Genomic DNA, 27,343 nt, shown 5'->3' on the forward strand with positions numbered 1-27,343 from the left:
ATTTATAACACTTCCACTTTTTATGACACATAACACTGTTGTGAGTATATACACTTAAGACCTTGCCAAATGATGTAATCATTGTAGATGATGATGGTTCTTCTTCTTTAGGGTAGAATGTGTGTAAGTTTCAAATTTATTTAATCACTGCGACTTGCCAAACTTTTTCTGACAGGATCTAGTTTGTGTAAAGCAGTCCCTCACTATACAGGAACAGTTTTTCACTTCTTCTTTAGTTAAACATGAAATTGGCCCTTGTTCATTAAAATAAACTTTACATACGCTGTCAATAACATACATGAATGCTAATTGCAATGATCTCACTAGTCTCCCGTACCAAAAAAGCTTCGCTAAAGCATCGCAAAACGATGCTAAAAGCTCGCAAAACAATGCTAAAAGCGTCGCAAAACAATGCGGTATTGGCCAAAAAAAAGCACAGCTTTTTGGACATAAAAGCGCAGCTCTTCGCAAAAGCTGTGTTTTTTGTTCGCAATAGCTGTGTTTTTTTGTTTGAAAAAGCGCAGCTTTTGCGAAGCTTCTTCCTTTCTTGTTTGAAACAGCAAGGCTTTTGCAAAGCGTTGTGCGGTATTGGCCAAAAAGCGCAGCTTTTCGCAAAAGCTGCGCTTTTTGCTTGAAATAGCGAAGCTTTTGCGAAGCTTTGTGCGGTATTGGCCAAAAAGCGCAGCTTTTCGCAAAAGCTGTGCTTTTTGCTTGAAATAGCGAAGCTTTGTGCGGTATTGGCCAAAAAGCGCAGCTATTCGCAAAAGCTGCTCTTTTTCAGGCCAATACCGCACAAAGCTTTTTGGACATAAAAGCGCAGCTCTTCGCAAAAGCTGTGTTTTTTGTTCACAATAGCTGTGTTTTTTTGTTTGAAAAAGCGCAGCTTTTGCGAAGCTTCTTCCTTTCTTGCGGTATTGTCCAAAAAGCGCAGCTTTTCGCAAAAGCTGCACTTTTTGCTTGAAATAGCGAAGCTTTTGCGAAGCTTTGTGCGGTATTGGCCAAAAAGCGCAGCTTTTTACAAAAGCTGCTTTTTTCTCTCCAACCCTCTAATACTGTAGGGGATAAAAAGCCTCAGACTGGTGTACCAAAATCTTTTAATAAAATATAAACCATATATACATCAATGCCAAGTTTATCACTAGTTCCCACATGATATGAATAAATATCCCATTGACCTGTGTATAAACTTCCCCAATAAAGAATAAAAACAAAACATTATGACCTTTTATTGCTGTATTAAAATGTGAAATTGTTGAATATCATTTTTTTTTCACTGATACTATAGTCTCTATCAAACCACATGGAAGCATATTCTAAATGTTTGAAATCAATATTTATACTTAATATTGTTTATTTTTGTTTAGATCTTCTAATTATTTACACCATTAGTTGTTGTAGAGGCATACCTTTCAGTATGATACCTAAATTGTAAACTATTTTTTAAAACTGTCAACTACATAGTAAAATGACTTTTTCCAGCTGCCTTATGTTACCTTTTTGTTAAATTTAGAGGTTCCTAACAGCTCTGTTTATTACACAGTGTGAACTACCTGATTGTTAATTAATACTTTACATAATTGATCAATCCAATTTTCAATATCTGGTAGGCCATCTGGCATATGGCAGTTTTATTACCGCTTGGAAAACAATACTGATTCTTATCAGATGTACATTTAATGGAAAAACATTCTGCAAATTTTGATAGATATTCTGTTAAGCCAATGGTAAAAACAAGAAATCAATGAGTTTTAAAACAATCCCAGCAGGCACAACAACGTTGAAGCAACGTTGAAACAACAGTCATCCTTCAAAGTTAAGAAAAGGTTGAAATATGGTTGTATTTGAAAGTTGTTTTGACGTTGTGATTTCAATGTTGAAACAACGTTGCAGTTTAAACGTTGAAACAACGTTGAAATGAGGTTGAAACAACGTTGAAATGAGGTTGAACCAGAGTTGCAGTTTCAACATTGAATAGACGTTGCAGTTAAACCGCTGAAGGGTTACGGTAAGGTGAAAACTATAAAGAACACAGTTTTGTTTGGATTACATATATACAGTATGTACATGTTAATGGTAAAAACTGCCCCATCAACAATGATGCGCCACCTCTTCTTCATCCATGCTGAAATGTAAAAGATTAAAACAATAAATGTAAATAAACCATCCTTTATAAACATAATAGATGCAAAAAAGAGTATTGTTAATAACAATGCAAGATCACCGCTTGATATGAACATTTTTCACCATAATTTGAACAATGGAAATCGTATCCGAAATCCCGTCGTATCCGAAATGCATGATTTTCAACAAATAATTCGTTCAAAAACATAATTTTTTGACATTTTGTAAATAAATACCAAACGTATTTACTCGAATGGAACCGACTGTCATTTCCCACACGAAGTTAGCTTGAACTAATGGAATTTACGATAATTTTAAAGCTCTGCTATTACTGATGATCTGCACAATCGATATTTTTTTTTAAACTGACCGGAACTACGCAATATGCTAGGGGCGCAACTCGTTTCGAACTGTCCAATCGGGGTAACTCTGTATTGCGGTAGATGGCCATTCAGCCTAAAAAAAGAAGTCTACTCGTCAAGCATGAATGGCTCTCTATTAAAAATTGAATGTGGAAATATTAATATAATCAGAACAGAATATCGATCTATATTCGAATGTCATGACAACATCAATATGACAACCATTTTTCAACCATCCTCAATGTTGAGGTATCGACCGTATTTCAACCTCGTTTCAACGTCGAAATGTCGACAATTTTTCAATGTTGAAGCTTCAGCATTGTTTCAACGTTGAAATATTGTTGATCTACGTTGTGACCAAAATTCAACTATATTTCAACGTTGAAACAACGTTGTGTGCCTGCTGGGATATCTTATAAATTTCATTGTATTTTTATGAGCTGGATATCATTTTGAAATATAAGTCCAACATGTTTAAGAAAATAGTCACTGAGGTTATTAAGTAATTGATAAACAACTAAAATAAGTATAACATCAGAATATTATAAGAACTCACCAGTATTGCATGTCATCTTTTACAAAACATCAAATGATTGGATTGTCATTCCAAATCATAGTCCATGTTCATCTGATCTTATGATAGTTATAGTGCTGCAAATTTTGAGAGGTATAGAGCACCTAACTGGTCTATGTCTGCCAACAGCAAGTTTCATATACCAAAATGTTCGCAAAGGTCTGTAGTTTCTGGAATGGATAATCATTTTGTTCAATGCCGATGCGAAGCTGAGAAATCCAAGATGGCGTCCAAGATGGCCGCCAAAACACAAACATTTAGTGAGTATTCATATTTGCCTATTTCTATTACCACATTTGAGTTTTTAATGACAATTTTCAACTGATATGTTAGTAGGTATATAACGAATGCGATATACTTGTTTTTTATTACTGTCTTTGTCATTTTTGTTTATTTATTTAGCTAAAATATGCTAAATTATGCGCAAAATAGGGGTTGGGGTTAGCATTTTTATGTGCATACTGAAAGAGGATAAACAGACATATGTATTTTTCAGTTTAAATGGATGCACAGAGTATGGACATTCATGTATGTGGCATTTTAATTAAAATTAGTGTGATGTCCTCTTGCAGTAAGGTTTATGATGTGGGTGGGGTAATTAAAACGAGTTTCAGCGGTACCTCATACTGCACTTTTTCTACTACAGATCTACTATTTTTTATCTAGTTTTAAGTATTCTTACACTTCATAGTTAAACAAGACACATATTAAAACGGTTAAATACACTCTTTAATGATTCATAATTTGTTGGCCAAGCTAGGTGGCACCTAATTTTAAAGAATACGTGGGGGGGGGGGGGGGGGTGGGGGGGGGGGGGTAAGTTTTCATAATTTTATGAGAGGTCATACCCATCATAATATATTACATTTAAAAAAAATGAATATAATTCATAAATCTGTGTTGCTTCTTTAATTTATTTCTTTTTACAGAAGGCGCATGCTACATTTGCCTTTAACTGCGAAATTATCAGTAAACCTACTTGCTGACCACCACCACACTTTACGCACATGACGAAACTGATTTTTATGCATGTTACTTATGGAGGTATATAGCTCATGCATTATGTACATTTGTATAAACTCAAATACAGTTTGTTATTTATCAGTACATTAGTAACTTGTAGAATACCAATATTATAACAAAATTCATACATGTTGAGAGAAAAAATATGTTTTCATCTTTATAGAAAAGATCTTTATAGAAAATTTGAAGTACACACTATTATGTAAAAAAGTCATATACTGTTGCCTGTTGGACAACTTCATAAATGTCAACTCATTAGGCAAAGAGATCGTAATGTTTGTTATAAGGAACTAAAACACTCTTACTCAAACTCACTGAGCAGCATCCGTACATGAATAAGAGAACATGATGCATATCATTCTCAATCTAAATGTATTTACTTTCAGAACCATCGGCTGGAATAACGCTGGGTTTTAAATATGGCCAACAAGGAAAATATTGGAACACATTTAAAAACAAGATCTTACAGCGATAACTTTGACTGGAATGAACATTGTTTTATTTGTGGATGTAAATGTGACCCTAACTGTAAATCGTCATCACAAGGTTATTCGCGAAGTTGGTCGTATTTTGAAAGTTCTATTTCTACAGACCATAATTCCATATATCACAAGGTGTTAAAAACCGCTCTACAGATCAACGATAAAACAATTATCGATCGGTTAAGTGCTGTTGCAAATGGTGATCTTGTAGCAGTTGAAGCCCGCTATCACAGGAGAAAAGGCTGTCTTGCGACTTACTACAGTTATGCACGCACTGGTGGCCGTACTCCACCCAAAACTGTATTTATTGAATCTGACAAGTATAGTGAAATATATATAAAGGCAGCAGAGAGGCTAAAGGAAGAGTGCGAGCACTCGATTGTAGTCCAAAATAAAGTGTTTTACTTGTCTACGTTAAGAGAACGTTTCATCCAAGTAGCAACAGATGCTTACAAGAAACCAAGTCAAAGCCCAACTCCTGTTTTCGAAAGCTCTGTCACACTAGACGAAATAAATTCAGTAGAGCCCAATGCTGTAAAATGTGTGAGACTGAAGGAGTTGCTATACTCATTGGGACGGAGCTCCGTCTTTTGTGATGACTTAGCTGAAGATAAAAAAGTTCCAAACTGGAGCATTTTTTTCGCAAATTCAATTGGGCAAGCCAATCAAACCATCTCGACTATCGATGATTGGGTAATCATCATGGCCAAACAACAGATTACAGCACTGTATACACAACACTTCTTCGGGCCAAAGAGGTTATGCATGAGTTAGAACAGAGTCATATCCCTGTAATTTGTGACATGGGACTGCTGTCAAAAGCTTGTGAAATTGTATGGAGTCAAGACATTTCTCTGGAAGGTGTTATTCCCGTCGAAGGTGGGATGCACCTTCTCATGTCTATTTTTGCTGGAATAGGCTACTTGTACGGGGAAGCAGGCCTGAAGCATCTTTTAACCGATGCTGGAACATATGCCCAAGCTACAGCAGCCAACATCATGACTGGGAAAGATTTCGACCGAGCATTGACAGCCTTCAAGTTGATTGACGAAGTGTTATACAGCCGTCTGCTCATTAACTTTGAAAGCTGGTGTATAAACAACAACAAAAATCTACATCATGACGTTACATCGGTCTTGTCAACACTCAAATGTATGAATGATGATTCTTACCCAGAGCCTGAAATAGAAAGCTTCTGCCAAGCTTTTGCGACTCATGTGGTGCGTCTGCTCGACGAATTCCGAGAGGAGGGTCGGAAAGTATCCCCAACGTTCCAGGTATGGAACAATTATTTATCAAGAGTATCAACACCCCTTAAACTTCTCCTGGCTTCTACAAGGTCTCCCAAGTTGGACAGTATATCAACATGCAAAATTACAGCTTATGCCTCTACTGTTCGCTTCCAATTATACAATTTATGCTACGTTTATGTCAATTCAAATTCTGACTATGAACAGGCTACCGACGGAAGTCGAAGAGGGATTTCTTGCAGGTCTTTTCAAGAAAACGGAAACACGAAAATACAGAGGTGATTGTAGCAGTTGTAGAAATGTTGATGTCCGGGGTGAGCTTAAAGTATCGAAGGACTGGAAAATGTTTTTGAGTAACGGGCAGAATAAGGAGAGACTGATCCAGTTTTACAGTTGATACATGGCCGAATATGCATGTACTAAATTAAAAGCACAGGAAGTCCTGTTGATCAATGGTGGTAAAAGCACACCATGCGTTATTGTGACCACAAATGGGTGTTGCAATCAACCCATACTCGATACTAACAAAGAGGAAGCAGACACTGTAATGATACTTCATGCCAAGTATGAGGCGGATAGAGGGTCAACTTGTATAGCAATCCACTCTCCAGACACAGATGTTCTTGTGCTCTTGCTGCATCATTATCGATATATAGGCGCTGCTCATCTGTGTATGTCAACTGGAAGGGTTACTCTTCACACGGATGGTAGACGATTTATTCCAGTCCACCAGTTGATCGACAAACTGACTAAAGACCAATTAAATATAATCTGCTGTCAGTGTACTGTATCACAGGATGTGATACTACCAGCGGATTTTTCGGAAAGGGAAAGCGAAGAGCATTCAAATTGCTGACGGAGCGCGAGTCAAACTACCAACCTCTCTTCAACTTGGGCGAAGAATTACTGCTTTCCGGCCTTCAAAGAACAGCATGCACTAGGTTTGTTATCAGTTTGTACGGGGGAAACAACGTGCAAACTCTTCACCAGTTACGATGCATCGAAGCCAAGTCTTCTGTTCATCCCAGGAACATTCCCCCAACCGCTGACAGTCTCAATCTTCATCTGCAATGATTTGTGATCCAGTTGTGGATATGGAGACACGCCACTACAGCACAATACGATCTTCCTCCATTTACCTACTTTGGATATGAAATAGACGGAGATGGTTTGACACCAAAAATGATGAGTCAGCCAGCCGCTGCACCGGAACTCTTGAACGACCTCGTTTGCGGATGCGAAATATCTAGCGAAACATGTGTTTGCTTTGCAAACAGACAACCATGCACAGTGGCATGTTCTTGCACAGGGAACACTAAGACAAACGAAATGATGTGCACGAACATTTACACACTTGAATCCGTCTTTGTCGAGGACACCGAAAGCTCCGACGATGAATAAAAAGAATGCCATCACTTGTTTCTAGTGTAATATAACTATAACGCATTTCTTAAATAACACGCGTTATTTATAACACATTGTTCTGCAGTTAGTACTAAATTAATTTAAAACGTGAATTGTACTCATATACTGCCATGTGATCAATTAAATCTGACTTTCGCTGTCATTTCATACACATTTATTCAACATTTGTTCAGGAAAACATTATACATGCATACCCATATTCTGTATTGTCATTTAAACAGAAAAAAACAAAAAAATTTCAGTCAACATATAGAAGTGCTAACTCAAACCCCTATTTTGCGCATAATTAAGCATATTTTAGCTTAATAAATAAACAAAAACGCCAAAAATAGTAATAAAATACACTTATCTTGCATTAGTTATATACCTACTAACATATCAGTAGATATATGTCAGTGAAAACTCAAATGTAGTAATGGAAATAGGCAAATATGAATACTTTCTAAATGTTTTTGATTTGGCGGCCATCTTGGACGCCATCTTGGATTTCTCAGCTCTGCATCGGTCTTGACACAAACGATTAACTTTTCCAAAAACTACATATCATTGCGAACATTTTGGTATATGAAACTCCTTGTTGGCAGACATAAACCAGTTACTCCTCTAAATATTCGTGTAATGTGATCTGATTTGCAGCACTATTATATCATAAATTTAATATCATTAATTTATCCCTTTAATTATCAATGGTTGTTATTTGTGAAAATTCATTAATTCCTTTAAAAACATCCAGCCCTTCCTGCTGAAATCCCAACAAAATGGCCGCCCCTATTTCAAATTTGGTTCTGAGATTCTGATTGGTTGTTGTACAAATATGGCTTATCATGGGAATGGCTTATGAACAAAGCATTACGATCTATGATGATAACATGTATAGAAATTAAAGTAATATGAATTCTGTGAATATTCAGTTGAATGCAATTAATAACTGTTTATTTTGTGTATTATTTTGCATAATATTATAAAATTATGATTTATTGCATTGATTTATTAAAAATATCCTTTTTTATTTTATTTTGAATCATTAATTGATAATTCATTTATTCATCCAGTCATTTGAAAGTAACCAATTAAGTAAATTAATTAATCAATTTATTTATTATTTATTAATTTATTTATTCATTCCTTCATTCAATTATTTATTCAAATTTTCATCCATTCATTCATTCATTCATTCATTATTCATTCATTCATTCATTCATTCATTCATTCATTCATTCATTCATTCATTCATTCATTCATTCATTCATTCAATCACTAATCAATCAACCAACCAATCAATCAATCCACCAGTTAATCAAACAATACATCAGTAAATCAATCAAACATTCACATTCATTCATCATTCATTCATCATTCATTCATTTGTGCAATCAATCAATCAATCAATCAATCAATCAATCAATCAATCAATCAATCATTCATTCATCCATGTATTATTTTATTAGCTCTACTGGCCAAAGGCGTAGTATGTGCATCCGTGCGTTCGTGCGTCTGTAAACAATTGCTTGTGAACACGATACAGTCTTCAGTTTTGATTGTATCTCGATGAAACTTGTACAGTATCTAGATATCCATTAGAGCTGGGTTCCTTTCGAAAACCAACCAGATCCGCCCATGCATGCCTAGATTATGGCCCTTGATAGTATAAAAAAATGCTATTGTGTAAACAATTGGTTGTGAACATGATACAGTCTTCAGTTTTGATTGTATCTCAATGAAACTTGTACAGTATCTAGATATCCATTAGAGCTCGGTTCCTTTTGAAAACCAGCCAGATCCGCCCATGAATGCCTAGATTATGGGCCATGAAAGTTTTAAAGAAATGCTTTCTATTTTTAGCCAGGTCTGCATGAGCTAATTCTGTTTTTAGCCAAGTTTACATGTACATGTAAATTCAAGTTTAGAGTTAAGGGAGACAATTTGCAAGTCTAGGATTTTGAGAGACAATTTGCTTTTTGCTTCTGCAGTTGATTTTGTGAATTACTCTGCCTTGTTCTTGTTGAAAGCCCAAAGGCCATTTTTTAGCTTTAAGTTCTGTAGTTTGTGCATTCATCTTAACAAAATTGGTTGTGAATGTTTAAGTTATGCACCTGGTGTCATTACTGGCCACACCCAGGGTTCACAGGTTTGGTAAACATAAATCTGGAAAGGTTTGAAAATCTTTTTGTGTGTTGTGCATCCATCTCAGCACAATTGATTGTGAATATTTGTTCAAATTGATCAATGTTGTCCTAGGATGCCCTTGACTTTGACCTTTTGACCAACTTTTTTTAAATTTTAAAACTACAGAAATTTTTACTATGAGTACAGTTTTGAAAGCATTTTTTTTTGTCAGATGACTTTTAACATATTAAAATAGTTCATGCAACTAATCTGCTTACAATACTTTCTGGGCTCAGATGTTGAACGTGCTACGTTTTCAGGTAACCCAAACACAAAACATAAACTATATGTCTGTTGCCTTTTACCCATACATACATGCTGTGGATAGATATAACCACAAAAGCCATGCCAGTAGAGCATAGGCCCTTTTGGGCCTCTTGTTTTTGGATTCAACCCTTTTTTTTCCATATTTCATTCATTCATCAAGAGGTTGAATACTTCATTCAATCAGGAATAGAATGTATATGACTGAATATTTTTTTTATGTTATTGTAGATTTACACATGGATAAACTAAAACAATTAAATTACTGCTGATAAAAGAAATTCTTAACTTGAACATTAATTATTATAATTGAGTTGAAATGCAGAATTTTTAAAAGAAAATTCTTTATATAAACCACTTAAAACGTAAAAAAGTGGACCTACAAAGCAAAAGATCCAAAAAAATAAGCTTCGTCTTTTCTTTTAAAGCTTCGTCTTTGGTTGAAAAGCTTCGTCTTTTCCAATAAATATTGGCCATCTTAAATTTTAAAAAGACGAAGCTTTTTATGCAAAAGACGAAGCTTTTATGTTAAAGAAGAAGCTTTTGTTCAAGGAAAATATGGCTTAAACAAAAAGACAAAGCTATTTTTCAAAAGACGAAGGTTTAGCGAAGCTTTTTTACTAAAAGCGAACCTTTCATGAAAAAAACACAGCTATTGCGAAGCTTTTGAAAAAAGCGAAGAAAAAGCACATCTTTTGCGAAGCTTCTGAAAAAAACGCAGCTTTGGATAAAAAGCGCAGCTTTAGCGAAGAAATAGCTTCGCTAAAGCTGCGCTTTTTATGAAGCTTCGTTTTTATTTGGCATGGGCTGCGAAGTGCTACACAGCCTGACAAATATTTGCTATTCAAGTGTGAATCTATGAATGATGCCTTTAGACTGACCTTGCTCATATTTATAGACATTGAGAAGACCTCAGTTCTTTGGCCAGAAGACATCATAATAGTTTTAAACTTGTGAAAAAAGTCACTTATTTTGCATTTTCACCCATGGTTGAAGCGAAGAACAAGGATTGATGAAGATTGATGATCAAATATAGCTAAATTGCATGCTCACTGATGCATGTAGATTTTTTTTAAAGAGAGTTAAACTCTTTTAAAATGACTCTGGATGTTATGAATTCAAGTTGTTCAATAAATGTTTAAAGCTTCCCTCTCACGGATTGAACAATTTGACAACTTTTTTACTTTTGTCTTGGAACGAGCCAATTTTGGCGAAAATCCATGAAAACCAATTATATAAGACTGCTGACAAAAAAATAGATCGCAGATATTTATATTTAAGTTCAAAAATTGATGTTTTATGCATTGTTACGGTAACCGTTAGTAAACTATAAAACATAAATTTTAGAACGGAAATATGAAAATCAGCGATCTGATCTTTTGTCGGCAATCTTTTATCGTTGGTTTGCAGGTATTTATGTCAAAAGTTTCTCTATCTAAGCCAAAAAATAAAATAAGTTGTTAAAATAGTATATCTATGAGAGTGCAGCTTTAAAAAATGTTCAGAAAGTAAGTTTTTGTTCAGAGAGTAAAACTTTTTATGCCCCGAAGGTGGGCATATTAAAATCGCTCCGTCCGTCCGTCTGTGTGTCCGGCTCAATAACTCGTGTCCGGGCTGTAACTTTCCCTTGTATGGACAGATTTTAAAATAACTTGCCACATGTGTTCGGCATACCAAGACGATGTGTCGCGTGCAAGAACAGTGTCCCTACCTCTTAGGTCAAGGTCACACGTTGGTGTTTATTCACAATGGAATGCTGCATATAAGGGGGCGATACTATTTCCCGGTCCCGGTCTCATCCAGTCCCGGTCTCATCTGGTCTCTGTTTTCAAAATTTTATTGTAGCTATCGGGCGTGATCGAGAAGGTGTGAATGACCGCGGGGGGTAATACGATTACAAAAGATTACAGTTGATTAAAACATCAGATATTTAATGATAATTATTACACCATTTATTTCATATTTTATATCAATAAAACAATAATAAATTAAGGCAAAGATAAAAACATAATATATGCACATGTACTAAAATTAATGTTATGAATAATAAACACATTGTGTTTTTTTTCCTTATTAAATTCAGTTATAAGTATACTTTTGATAAAAGTAATACAAATAGAAATGCATGAATACATGTAAATCAAATTTGTAAGTTAACTCAGTACTTCAGGAATTCTTACATTTTTGTTTTGTTTAACTATTAATTTTGTTAAAGGAGATGCACTGCCACGACCAGTTGCCTTATGTATTTCTGCCAACTGATCGTCTATTTTTAATTTTTATGCCGACGCATTTGATGTGGAATCTTTTCCTGCATGTTCTTTTTTTGCATATCACTATCGACAAATTCTGGCATTTCACATAAACAGAATGTTTTTATTATATTTTGAAAGGGATCGCGACTTTTAATTTTCTTTATGAAACAGATTTTTTTTATTTTCTAGACAGCTGACTTTCAACGAAATTGACATTTGTATTTACACAGCCATTCTTAAAACAAAATTCTACAGCATTCGCAATTGCAAAGACACCACAGGCATGTCCATTTGGTTGTTGTAGTCTAGAACTAGTCTAGAATTCGTGGAACTTGAGTAATCACAAGCTGTGATTTGTTACTTTTTATAAATTTGTAGCATCGTAGTTCCAACAATCATGACGACTTTGAATAAAGATTCTTGTATCTTGTAAGTTATATTTCATTTGTAAAATAGCCCTCCGAATATTTCAGCAGTTAATTTATTATTATTATATTTTGTTTCATAAATAAATAATTTGTGTTGAAGTTGGACTTCTTTAATTATCACCATCACTATATTTTGTCAAGGAACTCTTCTTAACAGGTTTATGAAAATACACAATATTGTCATACCATAAAAGGTTTAAATGCATTATACAACGTATGCGTGCCAGAGTTTAGCGCATGTCCCTCGTTAAGGACATGATAAACGGATTAGCCAGTTTTATTACACACGCACTGCTTCAAAGAGAACCGTTCACACTCATAGCTGGACTGCTTAAACAATATCATGTTTGTTTGTTTTTAAACAGAAGAAGAAGAACAATAAACCAACTTTGACATAACATAATTTAAAAGGTGCAATTCTAAGTTACTCTAGCCGTCCTCAATCCTTTATTAAACAACATGAGCATTTTTATTGCCATCGCATCTTTCTCTACACCTTTAACAAATTGCATAAATTAAGACATAATGTTTATATATTTTATTCTATTTTGTTACATATAAAAGCAAATAAGACTGTCAAATTAGTTTAACAAACATCGGCAACACAATCTGTTGCCTTGGGCCATATGTTATGAACCGGGAATTATGAGACCGGATGAGACCGGATTTTATGAGGAGAGACCGGGAAATAGTATCGCCCCATATAAGGACATAGAGTATAGGTTGTCGTGTCCGGGCTGTAACGTTCCCTTGTATGGACAAATTTCAAAATAACTTGCCACATGTGTTCAGCATACCAAGACGAAGTGTCGCGTGCAAGACCCATGTCCCTACCTCTTAGGTCAAGGTCACACTTAGTGTTTATTCACAAGGGAATGCTGCATATTAGGACATAGAGTATAGGTTGTCGTGTCTGGGCTGTAACTTTCCCTTGTATGGACAGAATTTAAAATAACTTGCCATATGTGTTTGACAAACCAAGACGACGTGTTGCGTGCAAGAACCGTGTCCCTACCTCTAAGGCAAAGGTCACACTTAGGTGTTTATTCACAATGGAATGCTGCATATAATGACATAGAGTATAGATTATCGTGTCCGGGCTGTAACTTTCCCTTGTATGGACAGATTTTAAAATAACTTGCCACATGTTTTCGGCATACCAAGACAACGTGTCGCGTGCAAGACCCGTGTCCCTATTTCATAGGTCAAGGTCACACTTAGTGTTTATTCACAATGGAATGCTGCATATAACGACATAGAGTATAGGTTGTCATGTCTGGGCTGTAACTTTCCCTTGTATAGACAGATAATAAAATAACTTGCCACATGTGTTCGACATACCAAGACGACGTGTCACGTGCAAGACTCGTGTCCCTATTTCTTAGGTCAAGGTCACACTTAGTGTTTATTCACAATGGAATGCTGCATATAACGACATAGAGTATAGGTTGTCGTGTCTGGGCTGTAACTTTCCCTTGTTTTTTTAATAAATTGGTTATGGATCTGCCGCCCAATTATTTCGAAATCGAAATCTCCAAAAAAAAAAAAAAATTGAACAAAATTTTTTTTTAGTAATTTTTTTTTTTTTTTTAAATATTGAAAAACAAAGTCAGATTTTTTTTCTGCGCACATGAAATGATGTAAAACCTGTTGCCTGTTCCTTTGCAACATAAGGATACAGTTCTGAAAAATGTTTTCAAAATGGCGGCCTCAATTGAGCTGAGATCATACAAAAAATATAAATTTCTCATTTTCAACATACCATCTGCATTTAAAGAAAAAAAAAATTTAGTAATAAATGTAAACTCAACTGTAAGCGATGTAATTGCTGCTATTATTAATGATATTTTGATCTTTTTGTTTTGGGTTTCACCGCAAACACTATGAAAAATACATGCATTGTAAAAAAATTAGTAACTAACTAGTCTGAATTCCTTTTTTTTTTCTTTTTTTCGCACCACCCGTCCAACATTTTTCCTAAAAAATCTGTTAACCAATTAATAAAAAAAAATGGCCTAGCTGAGTAACTGCATAACTGGTTGTGTATTACTGGTCTCCATTGAGTCTGAAATGGACAATTTACTTTAGTGAATATCATAAACAATTATGCGTAAGACATGTTTTTTCACCCAAGAACATTAAATGAATGCAGTCACATATCACAATTCTAAACTGTCACATATATTCGCGACTTCTTTAAATTGTCTCTTTTCCGATCAAATGAAAGTATTACACAAGTAAACACATTTCAAAGTGATGAAACGAAATGACAATAAGTTCTAATGATTTTTTTGTAAGAAAAACATATAATTCATAATTAGACAAATCAAATTGACGATTGACATGCTCTTTCCAGAAATTACAATTTACAGTCACTTGATATTGTCATTGAATAACGTCTTCACATTTAGTAAGGAGTCAAAACCAATTTAGTTCAACAATAATTTACAAGTGATAGGTTAATGTACGTGGTGTGGCCTAGATCTAGATTGATATTTCTATATCTACAAATGATTAAAAAGTCATCCATCTTTAACTAAACGCTCTTATAAATTATACAAATATTTATAATAAATCTGGTATAATACATTCAATAGTACAAGGAAATCAAAATAACCCATAAAAATTAATTCAACAGAAATAATTCAATTTTCAATTTTCTGGCTAGCGTTTTCCCTCTTCATTTATATGGTCAGCTCTCGGGTCAGCCTTTTAGCACAAGACAACGCGCACCTGCTAAGATAGTTCCAAATGGCGATGTTTTGTTGAAAGAAGCCGATCTGAATACGTTTTTTCATAAAACACTAGTGTCATAAGAGAAAGGTATAACCTACAAACAATTCATGTGTAACCATTGTGTTTTTATTTAACAATGCACTGTGAATATTGTGGAGTTACAGTCGAAGAATATATTTTACAATATGAATCAGCCGCCTTTGGGCGCTACTTGACTCGCGTACTTATGAATAGCGGACAAAAGGTTTAGTTTATTTGGCCGTGCACTTCCGTTTAAAACTGGTTCCTGGACGCTTCTGTTTGAGGTATGAAGCCGGGGACCAAATGATGCATGCCTGTCGAAAAGTAGCATGAAACCTATGAACGGCACTGCTTCGCAGTACCGTCCAACAAAACAACAAACATATACAGTATAATGGTCTGATTAACCTTTCCAATATTCAAACTGTAATCAGGGATAATTAGAATAGTTCATGACATGAAATGAGAAGCTTTGTGTTTCATAGCTGCATATGCACCTGAAAATACATTTCACTATATTATTAATTGTTTGTAATATTTGTTTTATATGCTATCATTAAGTTGCCATGTGATGATTTGATTGTCATAAAATGCAGTGTTGTACCTATGGAGACTTATCTCAAGTGGCTGAGGAGCCACATCAGTGGTTGGGCTTGAGACTTGCAAAGCGATATGGTGGTCGACCAGCAAACTTATCTCAAGTTGCTGAAGAGCGGCATTGGTGGTCTGGCTCGAGACTTATCTTAAATCACTAAGGAGCAACATTGTTTGTCGAGCTCAATATTTAAACTCAAGTCGCTAAAGGAGTGACATTGGTGGTCTGGCTCGAGTAATTATCTCAAGTCAAGTCTGAAGTCACTTAGGAGTAACATTGTTTGTCAGGCTCAAGACTTAACTCAAGTCACTGAGGAGCGACATTGGTGGTCTTACTCGAGTAATCATCTCAAGTCACTGAGGAGCAACAATGGTGGTCTTGCTCAAGACTTAACTCAAGTCACTGAGGAGTGACATTGGTGGTCTGACTCGAGTATTTATCTCAAGTCACTGAGGAGCAACAATGGTGGTCAGACAAGTTGCCCCATGGTGACATCATTTAAAAGAGTTTTTAAAGAACATTTCAAAAGAAACAATGTGTTTTGAGTATTTAATTCTGAATATAATTGATATATTTCACAAACAGACCATGTTTCCAGTTTTATAAATAATTAATTAAAATACACAGCATTAGTTTTTTTAGTTTGTATTTTCTTGTATACAAAGTGTGAGTCACTGAGAAAATTTCATGGGCAGGCAATGCAAGCATTAATTATTGTGTTCTTCTACAGACATAAATAATGGTACAAATGATTATAATATGATTATAATATGGAATGAGGGCAAATATTTACACATGCTTTGATATTAATAATTTTCCCCATATTTACCTGTAACACAATCATCACTGACTTGATTCAGTGTTGGGGCAGTTGGGCCTGTTATTGTATTGACTTTCTGAGTCACTGTTGCTCCCTTGATTGATAAGTGCAGTTGTATTGACTGCTTCTATTGACTGCTCGTCTGAGTCACTGTTGCTCCCTTGATTGGTAAGTGCAGTTATATTGACTGCGCCCCTGAGTCACTGTTGCTCCCTTGATTGATAATTGCAGTTGTATTGACTGCTTCCCTGAGTCTTTGTTGCTCCCTTGATTGATAAGTGCAGTTGTATTGACTGCTCCCCTGAGTCACTGTTGCTCCCTTGATTGGTAAGTGCAGTTGTATTGACTGCTTCTATTGACTGCTCCCCTGAGTCACTGTTGCTCCCTTGATTGGTAAGTGCAGTTGTATTGACTGCTCCCCTGAGTCACTGTTGCTCCCTTGATTGGTAAGTGCAGCTGTATTGACTGCTCGTCTGAGTCACTGTTGCTCCCTTGATTGATAAGTGCAGTTGTATTGACTGCTTCCCTGAGTCTTTGTTGCTCCCTTGATTGATAAGTGCAGTTGTATTGACTGCTTCCCTGATTCTTTGTTGCTCCCTTGATTGATAAGTGCAGTTGTATTGACTGCTTCCCTGAGTCACTGTTGCTCCCTTGATTGGTAAGTGCAGCTGTATTGACTGCTCCCCTGAGTCACTGTTGCTCCCTTGATTGGTAAGTGCAGCTGTATTGACTGCTTCCCTGAGTCACTGTTGCTCCCTTGATTGGTAAGTGCAGTTGTATTGACTGCTTCTATTGACTGCTCGTCTGAGTCACTGTTGCTCCCTTGATTGGTAAGTGCAGTTGTATTGACTGCTTCTATTGACTGCTCATCTGAGTCACTGTTGCTCCCTTGATTGATAAGTGCGGTTGTATTGACTGCTTCCCTGAGTCACTGTTGCTCCCTTGATTGGTAAGTGCAGTTGTATTGACTGCTTCTATTGACTGCTCCCCTGAGTCACTGTTGCTCCCTTGATTGGTAAGTGCAGTTGTATTGACTGCTTCTATTGACTGCTCCCCTGAGTCACTGTTGCTCCCTTGATTGGTAAGTGCAGTTGTATTGACTGCTCCCCTGAGTCACTGTTGCTCCCTTGATTGGTAAGTGCAGCTGTATTGACTGCTCGTCTGAGTCACTGTTGCTCCCTTGATTGATAAGTGCAGTTGTATTGACTGCTTCCCTGATTCTTTGTTGCTCCCTTGATTGATAAGTGCAGTTGTATTGACTGCTTCCCTGAGTCTTTGTTGCTCCCTTGATTGATAAGTGCAGTTGTATTGACTGCTTCCCTGAGTCACTGTTGCTCCCTTGATTGATAAGTGCACCTGTATTGACTGCTCCCCTGAGTAACTGTTGCTCCCTTGATTGGTAAGTGCAGCTGTATTGACTGCTTCCCTGAGTCACTGTTGCTCCCTTGATTGGTAAGTGCAGTTGTATTGACTGCTTCTATTGACTGCTCGTCTGAGTCACTGTTGCTCCCTTGATTGGTAAGTGCAGTTGTATTGACTGCTTCTATTGACTGCTCGTCTGAGTCACTGTTGCTCCCTTGATTGATAAGTGCAGTTGTATTGACTGCTTCCCTGAGTCACTGTTGCTCCCTTGATTGGTAAGTGCAGTTGTATTGACTGCTCCCCTGAGTCACTGTTGCTCCCTTGATTGGTAAGTGCAGCTGTATTGACTGCTTCCCTGAGTCACTGTTGCTCCCTTGATTGGTAAGTGCAGTTGTATTGACTGCTTCTACTGACTGCTCGTCTGAGTCACTGTTGCTCCCTTGATTGGTAAGTGCAGCTGTATTGACTGCTTCCCTGAGTCACTCTTGCTCCATTGATTGATAAGTGCAGTTGTATTGACTGCTCCCCTGAGTCACTGTTGCTCCCTTGATTGATAAATGCAGTTATATTGTCTGATCCCCTGAGCTTTTTTTGTTTCCTTGATTGATAAGTGCAGTTGTATTGACTGCTCTTCTGAGTCACTGTTGCTCCCTTGATTGATGAGTTGTATTGACTGCTCCCCTGAATCACTGTTTCTCCCTTGATTGATAAATGCAGTTATATTGACTGCTCCCCTGAGTCACTGTTGCTCCCTTGATTGGTAAGTGCTACACTGAGTCACTGCGTCTCCATTGCTAGGTGCACTCATGATATTGATTCTTTACCGATATATAAATTGTGATCATGATTTATCTAAGACAAATTGATATAACAAAGTATGTTTTTATTTTGTGGTCTGTTCGTTTACAGAATTAAGTCTCACTGTTCACCTTTGTTGAATTTATGTTGCATTTACCTTTAATATTTAATCAAAATGAAACAACATATAATAATGATAGACTACATTCTTCCTGGTTATTTCCTAGAATATTCATGTAAATACAGATGGGGCTTGATGAAAACCAATATGAAGCAACAGGCCAAATGAAAAATGCTTTAGACTCCTGTGGGACTCTAAGACAGCACTTAACAAGAGGACCATGTATTGATCGGGCTCTCAGAGGTGATAGAGCACTGCAAATGATTGTTTCCTGTTGTCAATAAGTAATGTAGGAAAAATGGTTGTTAAATGATCTTATTTTTAGCTCTACTGGCCAAAGGCCAGAAGAGCTTATGCGATGGTAATGTGTACGTAGTATGTGCATCCGTGCGTCTGTGCGGTCGTGCTTTCGTGCGTCTGTAAACAATTGCTTGTGAACACGATACAGTTTTGATTGTATCTCGATGAAACTTGTACAGTATCTAGATATCCATTAGAGCTGGGTTCCTTTCGAAAACCAGCCAGATCCGCCCATGCATGCCTATATTATGGCCCTTGATAGTATAAAAAAATGCTATTGTGTAAACAATTGGTTGTGAACACGATACAGTCTTCAGTTTGTATTGTATCTCGATGAAACTTGTACAGTATCTAGATATCCATTAGAGCTTGGTTCCTTTCGATAACCAGCCAGATCCGCCCATGAATGCCTAGATTATGGGCCATGAAAGTTTTAAAGAAATGCTCTCTATTTTTAGCCAGGTCTGCATGAGCGAATTCTATTTTTAGCCAAGTTTACATGTACATGTAAATTCAAGTCTAGAGTTAAGGGAGACAATTTGCAAGTCTAGGATTTTGAGAGACAATTTGCTTTTTGCTTCTGCAGCTGATTTTGTGAATTACTCTGCCTTGTTCTTGTTGAAAACCCAAAGGCCATTTTTTAGCTTTAAGTTCTGTAGTTTGCACATTCATCTTAACAAAATTGGTTATGAATGTTTAAGTTATGCACCTGGTGTCATTACTGGCCACACCCAGGGTTCCCAGGTTTGGTAAACATAAATCTGGAAAGGTTTGAAAATCTTTTTGTGTGTTCGTTCATCCATCTCAGCACAATTGATTGTGAATGTTTGTTCAAATTGATCAATGTTGTCCTAGGATGCCCTTGACTTTGACCTTTTGACCAATTTTTATTAACTTTTAAAACTACAGAAATTTTTACTATGAGTACAGTTTTGAAAGCATTTTTTTTTTTTTGTCAGATGACTTACTTGGCACATATTAAAATAGTTCATGCAACTAATCTGCTTACAATACTTTCTGGGCTCAGATGTTGAACGTGCTACGTTTTCAGGTAACCCAAACACAAAACATAAACTATATGTCTGTTGCCTTTTACCCATACATACATGCTCTGGATTGATGTGACCACAAAAGCCATGCCAGTAGAGCATAGGCCCTTTTGGGCCTCTTGTTCAGTATTGGCCTGCTTGAACCAGTCTTTTGATATAAAAATTCCAAATTACTTTAAGCTAAAAGGTGGTCAGAAATTTTGGTATTTAGAGCAATCTATGGTTGTTATTGCCAAATATTATATTGTGAAATTATGTTATTTACATTAGGCTGCAATAATTTAAAGTTTTGTTCTCAGATTTTGGCTTCAGAATGAAGAAAGTGAGGGTGCAAAAAAACAACAACAAATTTTCCATTGAGTTTAGCAACAGGAAGGCAAAAACCATGTTTTGTAATTATTACAACATTATTCATGCCAAGACCCAGGAATGTCTTACTTGGTATGCAGGTTGGTCATGACCAGTAGATGACCCCTAGTGATTTTGAGATCAAAGGTCAAAGGTCATGGTCGCAGTGAAAAAAACGTTTTCCGCTCAAAAGCTGAAGATCCTTTTAGATAGAATAAAAAAAATATGTCTACATGTGAAAAGCTTTGAAAATCTTCTCTGCAGAAGCTATTGACACAATTTCAAAATAATTTCACAGAAATTTTCCATCGATGACCATATACATGTATCAAATTCTTTTACCCCATTGTGATTCATAAAAAACATGGCCATCATTTGCGGGGCTTGTTTTCACTATACTGTATTATATCATGTATAGGACGCTAGCATAAATAGGACGCAGGCAAAAAAATAGTTGAAAAAACGGGTAAAAACCCTTAATATATAAGATAGGACGCAGCGGAATAATGTCAAAATCAGAGCCGAAAAATTGAGGTTGGTAAAGTATTTATAACATATATTGAAGTAAAAAAAAAAAAATGTATATAAGGCATATTTCGATAACTGTCTTGTGTATTTCGATAATTATCGTCGTATTTCGGTAATTTAACATTTCGGTAATTTAGTGTACACAACAATGATATAAGTCTTGACATTTTGAGAACATTCACGCATATTATAAGACTTGTACAAATGCTGTAATTGTCCCTACACGCCTTCTGACTGGCAGTCAACCGTTGCAATAGTTCCGACATGCCTCCTGAATGACACTCAACCGTTGCAACCGTTGCAAAACTGTGTATCGTCAAAACTGATTATTGTTTTGATAAGGCTTGTCGCTGCGCGGAATAAAGCATGTCAGGCATAGCTAATGCGTGTCCGTAATTATCCTTGCCAGCGGAAGGCACGACGGGTAAAGTGCGAACAAACAACTATACGGTACTACCATCGCAATAGTTTGTTCTATTGATGTTTTTCTAATGACAGACAGCGGGTGTTTTTCACACCTTCGCACATTTGAAAATATTTGATGGTGACAATAATGCTACTTTGCGTTATGCACATTCCTTTATTATTTTTTTAAAACAGTAACATACAACAAAATGTTTTGTAAAATATCGAAACATTAAAATCATGAACAACGATTAATTGATATTTACCTCCTTTCCCGATTTTCCGTTTGTCGTTATAACTCAATCCAGTTAAATGCTGACTCACATTGAGTTTTTGTGAGTTAAGCGTCTCTTTTGTAAAAAAGTAAACAGTCATGTTTGTTTTCAATTTATTTCTCAATAAATCATTTTAAAGTAAACATTCAATATATTTCTGCGTGTGTTAACTTGCGTGATTTTACCTGATTTTATGTTTAGTTGTTCTCTTCGGTGACGCAGTACAGATACTTACTATTACCGCGTTCTTCCCCGATCCGATATTTTTGACCTGAAATGGACTTGGAAAAAAACAGATGAAATTCTAATAGCATAGAAAGGACGCAGGCAGTTTTTATGACGAGAATTGGGGTTAAAAAAGTGCGTCCTATGCATGATATAATACGGTACGTTTATATGGAAAACTTCTTTTCAGAAACAATATGGCCTGACTTCAAAATATTCACAGTAACAATGTGCTCTTTTGTGGAAAGTTATATAAAGCCAACTTAAATATTGTAAGAAGTATGGGTCTTTGTAACTATTTAGACAAAAAACATATTTTTCATGTTTTTATACAACTGTAAAAAACAGGTCATATTAAAGTTTCACATGCAGTGTAAGAGCAGGTGGGTGTCTGGGCAGGCAATGTTTAGTATGTTGTCTGATTGATTACTTTAGAACTCTTTGTCCAATCATGATCAAATTTGGTCAGAATGTGTATGGGCATAATATCAACAGCCAATTCTTTTTTGTCTCCAGCGAGTTATTGCCCTTTAATTATACAAATGACCTTAAATTGGTCTTGTTTGATCAATCACTTTAAAAGCCTTTGTCCAATCATCACAAAATTTGGTCAGAATGTATATGGGCATTATATCTCAGAAAAGTTTCATAACCAGCCATTTCGCTTTAGTCACCCAACAGTTATTGCCCATTAATTATAGAAATGTTTAGAGCACCATTAAAGTTTTACTCAGTGATCTATATAGGGCCATTTTGGCCTACTTGTCTGAAAAAAGGTGCAGTAAATCTGTAGAACAAGACATTAATTTTGGTGTGGCCTTAAAGCCATTTTAATTTTATTTCAAATTTTTTAGCAGATGCTTCCTAGATCGTACCCGATTTGCACCAATTCAAAATAGTAATTATTATTTTTACATTGTCCAGGCTGTAAATGTATGACACTTTTACACTAATCAAATTTGATATTTGGATCCATAAATTATTTTATCAGCACTGTTATCTTGTATGGTCCCAAACATTATTACACTTGGAAAGCAAAACATTGAGTTATTATAAAAGTGATTTTCACCATTGTCTATTCTCTGTATTTCCAGAGTCACAAAGGACTGTATGATGATCTGAAGACCGTTCCATTTGTGGACAATGGTGAAGAGTCTAGAGGTCAATATGGTGACTATCACAATGACCTTACTAAACCAAATAGTACTTACGACCTACATGATAAGTTTGAATCCTTATATAAAAAGTATAACCAGAAACTGAATAGGGATACTGGTATTGGTGAAGGTGACAATTTAGTTGATAGGAATGAGGATTTGAGAAAAGATGTAGATGAATCACAGGGAGGATTACCAATTGTTAATGAAATAAAACCAGTGGAAGGTGGATTAGAGGACATGACAATGTTTGAAGACAATACTGAAGATAATAGTTCTACCAAGAGGGGAGGAAGAAGGAGACGTAACAAGAAAGGTAAGGGACACAAACACAAGCAATCTGTGAAAAAGGATTTATCTTTGAAGGAAGATGAAGAAGCTGAAGAGAAAGATGATAATGATGCTGATGATCTTGGCTTCAATATGGAGAAATTCTATCGTGAAAATCCTAACTTCAAAAAGAATGTTGCAACTATAACTGATCATGACAAACATGAAACAACAACTGAAAAGAATATGGTTACAGGAGTTAATGATTTGAGTGAAAGTGAAGATGATGTGGATGAAATGGCTAAAGACATGATGGATGTTGATGATGATGCTGATGATGACGAAGAGAATGGTGTAGATAGTGTTTCTGCGGACAAAAGTAGTGAGGGAGATGATTACTATGACTATTATGATGAGGATGATGACAGTAGTTACAGCAGTAGTGAACAGGCGGCAGAGGCAGAAAGACATGATCTCACACCTGCTGATTGGTTTAAACACTTTGACAAACCCCAGATGGATGACTACCATGCCCATATTGATCCAACTACCACACCTGCTGATGATGATATCAAGAAGAGCGATTTTAGATCGGAAACAATAATGGAATATGATATAAAGACCAATACTATAGGAAAGCTGAAAGAAGGTGAAACTGACAACAATAAAGATAATATACCAAAGACTGATGTTGAACCAAGTACAAGCCCAAACCCCCCAACTCCGCAGAAGGGAGTCAAATCAACTGTAACTCAGCCGGCCTACTCCCACTGGAACGAGAGAGTGAACACCTGGAATCTAATTGAGTCTAAACCTGTAGGTAAGGAATCCTGCAAGCAGCAGTTTTGGTAGTTGGTGCATGCTCCTCCTACTGTTTGACAAATGAGATGCTGCTTAGATTTGTCCAGAAATTTGGGCTGTCATGCAGATAAATCATTGGCTGATTAGTTCATCACATGTCACTTTTTACAAATCATTTATTATGACAAAGTCACTGAGGATACTATATGTAGTATAATTTAGTAAAATTTTCTACCTTTGTAAATGCTTTCTTGTTGAGTTTAAATATAACATTTGGTTCACAATCTTTGAATTTAAGGACTCTTTTAAAGTTTCAACACTGAAAGTTTAAGAGCTATTCAAAGTGTTTTACTGTTTTCCAGAGACAGAACTGTCTTTTATTTATCTGGGCTTGATAACAAGTGCAGAACCTGATTAACATACTTCAACTTATGATACATTATATAAGTATCTTCTCTTAAAGATAAGTAGTTTTGAAAACATTGCTTGGTTTAAAAAAAGAAGATCTTGAATGACTGCATTTTATTTCATAGCCTTTTCCTTGAGGTATGATTCCAATAGATTCATATAAGTCTGATAGAATGCTATTCCCCCCATTTCAGCCTCATGCCAAGAGGCCACAGACTGCCAGTCAGGCCGAATGTGCAGGTACGGGCTGTGTCTTTGTGGTCAGCCAGATTTCTGTGAAGGGCGCAGCAAACCTGTGTGTGGTTCTGATGGTCGACGATACCCGAGTCACTGTGAGCTCCACCGGACTGCCTGTGTCCTTGGCATCCACATCCGCATTGACCAGGGTGGCAATTGTTTTCAAAATGGTAAGTCTGGAGTATAAAGGCCTAATTAAGATGTGTAAACCTTGTGTGTACAAACCAAACTTCCATCAATCGATGATAACTTTGTTACATTCTTTCACTTGAGCTTGTTTGTTATTTTTTTCAAAGAAATTGAGTCAAGGTATTGTACTAGCTTTTGCTATAACAGTGATTTACAGTCAAGTTGTGAGCATTTTAAATCCTTTTTGAAACCTTGTTTGGTATCAAGACAAAAACAATCCAATGGTTAGACTCTCAAAGAAAATATATTTTACAGGAATTTTTCCCATCTTAACTCAATTATTGGGCCAGAAGCATTTTATTGCCAATGTAAAACTTTTAATATCCAATAATTTTGGTACAGGCTAGCCAGAAGCACTGTTCAAATTAACATTGTCTGATGGTCTATATTAGGGTCCAATGACCAAAGCCTGGATATGTTGTTCAAAACATTCAAATCATTCTTTCACATATAAGACATCAGTCATGTCTTTTTATATTGTGTCTGAGTAAATACAACTACAGTCAAACCTGTATTAAGTGGCCACCTTTGGGAAAATATCAAAGTGGCTGCTTAAGACAGGTGGCCACTTAATCCAGGTTTGACATTTCCGCCACATTAGCTTTATTCAGAGATGGATTATGTATCTTAACCACCACCTCACACCACAATCAATAACATCTGTATCAATATTATTGAAGAAGGTTAACTACAAATACATTTGTTTAGATAAAATAACTTTATTTCAAATTTATAACTAAAATACATTAGATAAATGTTGATACAAGGCATAAACAAAACACACCACATATCAGTCTACACATTTACACAACTACATGTACATACACATTTTTGAGTTCACTTTTTAAAGTAGTCCGTACATTAAATAAATGTTGATGCATGACATAAATAAAACACACCACAGATCAGTCTACACATTTACACAACTACATGTGCATATACATTTCCTGAATTTTTCTCTGTCTTTTTGCGTTTGGATTTCCATTGCTTTCATATTCCTACACAGTTTCACGCTTACGCTTAAGAAAGAAATTGATTTGAGTCCGTCCACAGTTAAATTCCTTGGTAAAACTTCTTGCACTACGGCCGTTTTCTAATAACTTTAACACTCGACACGTTCTTTTGGAGTCAAACACTTTCGATTAGTCTTTTTTTCAGCCATAATTAAAGTTAAAAAATATCAAGAACAATGCATTTTAAATATCCGTTCGTAGAAATATAAATCCGTGCACTTTGAATAATAATATTGAAATGAATAATAATCGTAACTCGTTTCACGCCGTTGAATGACAATGCAAAATGTAAATTTATAATAACCGGTATTTTTGTCGGTATTTAATAATTAACTTCTTAATGATTTAATTATCGTATTAATTGTGTCATTAATTGTGTCAATTCTGATCAAAACATTCGCCGACGTGTAATAAACATGATTTCTCAATGAGTAAACACGCATGACAATCGTGTGATGCAATATTCATTTTCATTGGATGACGGAGATACCCGAGGCCGTCGTTCTTTTCCGTAAACTTCTATACGCAATTAAAGCTGTGTATCGGAAAAATTTATAAGCGGAAGTGTCAGTGACAAGGGATAAGTGGCCGCTAATTAGTGATTATATGGCTTCATGGGGACAAGAATTAGTGGCCGTGGCCGCGTTAGACAGTTGGCCGCTTAATGCACGTACATTATATAGTAAAAACGTATGGGGGGAATTTGGAGTGGCCCGTTAAGGCAGGTGGCCATTTAATACAGGTGACCGTTCAACCAGGTTTGACTGTATTGCTTATTGAGAAGGGATATGTGACTTGTCTCATTATTGTGCCGCCCTTCAAAGAGGAGGAGGAATATTACTTTGCACATGTCAGTCGGTCCATATGTCAGTTTGTCAGTAGACCAAAGCTTGTTCGAGTGATAAATCCACAAGGCCTGAACCTATCAAACTCAAACTTGACTTTAGGGTTTGGCATCACTGTGACCTTGAATTAAGAAAAAACTTGTTTGAGTGATAAATAGACCATGCCTTGACCTATGTTCCTCAAGCTTGACATGGAGGTTGTGGGTGTGACCAGTTGATGACCCCTATTGATTTTGAGGCCATCAGGTCAAGGGTCAAGGTCACAGTGACCGTTGAACGTGAAAAGCTTGTTGGAGTGATAACTAGATAATGCATAGATTTAGGGTCCTCAAACCTGACATGGAGGTCCGATGTGAACAGTAGATAACCCCTATTGATTAGGGGTCATTAGGTCTAAAGGTTCATAATAACATTGAACTTGAAAAACCTTGTTCTAGTGATAACTTGACAATGCCTGCACTGACAGATTTCAAACTTGAAGTGGAGGTTA

The 27,343-nt window shown here is 36.1% G+C and overlaps 1 protein-coding gene across 1 annotated transcript in view; it reads left to right on the forward strand.

The window, feature by feature from the left end:
- The window catches only part of LOC128222050 (follistatin-related protein 5-like), a 77,117-nt gene that overhangs the window by 19,412 nt on the left and 30,362 nt on the right, over positions 1 to 27,343 (forward strand). The window contains exons 3-4 of the mRNA XM_052930814.1: positions 23,028 to 24,180; positions 24,764 to 24,976. Coding sequence (XP_052786774.1) covers positions 23,028 to 24,180; positions 24,764 to 24,976 — 1,366 coding nt within the window. The remainder of the gene's footprint in view (positions 1 to 23,027; positions 24,181 to 24,763; positions 24,977 to 27,343) is intronic.

Source organism: Mya arenaria, chromosome 2 (genome assembly GCF_026914265.1).
Source record: "Mya arenaria isolate MELC-2E11 chromosome 2, ASM2691426v1".
Taxonomy (NCBI): Eukaryota; Metazoa; Mollusca; class Bivalvia; order Myida; family Myidae; genus Mya; species Mya arenaria.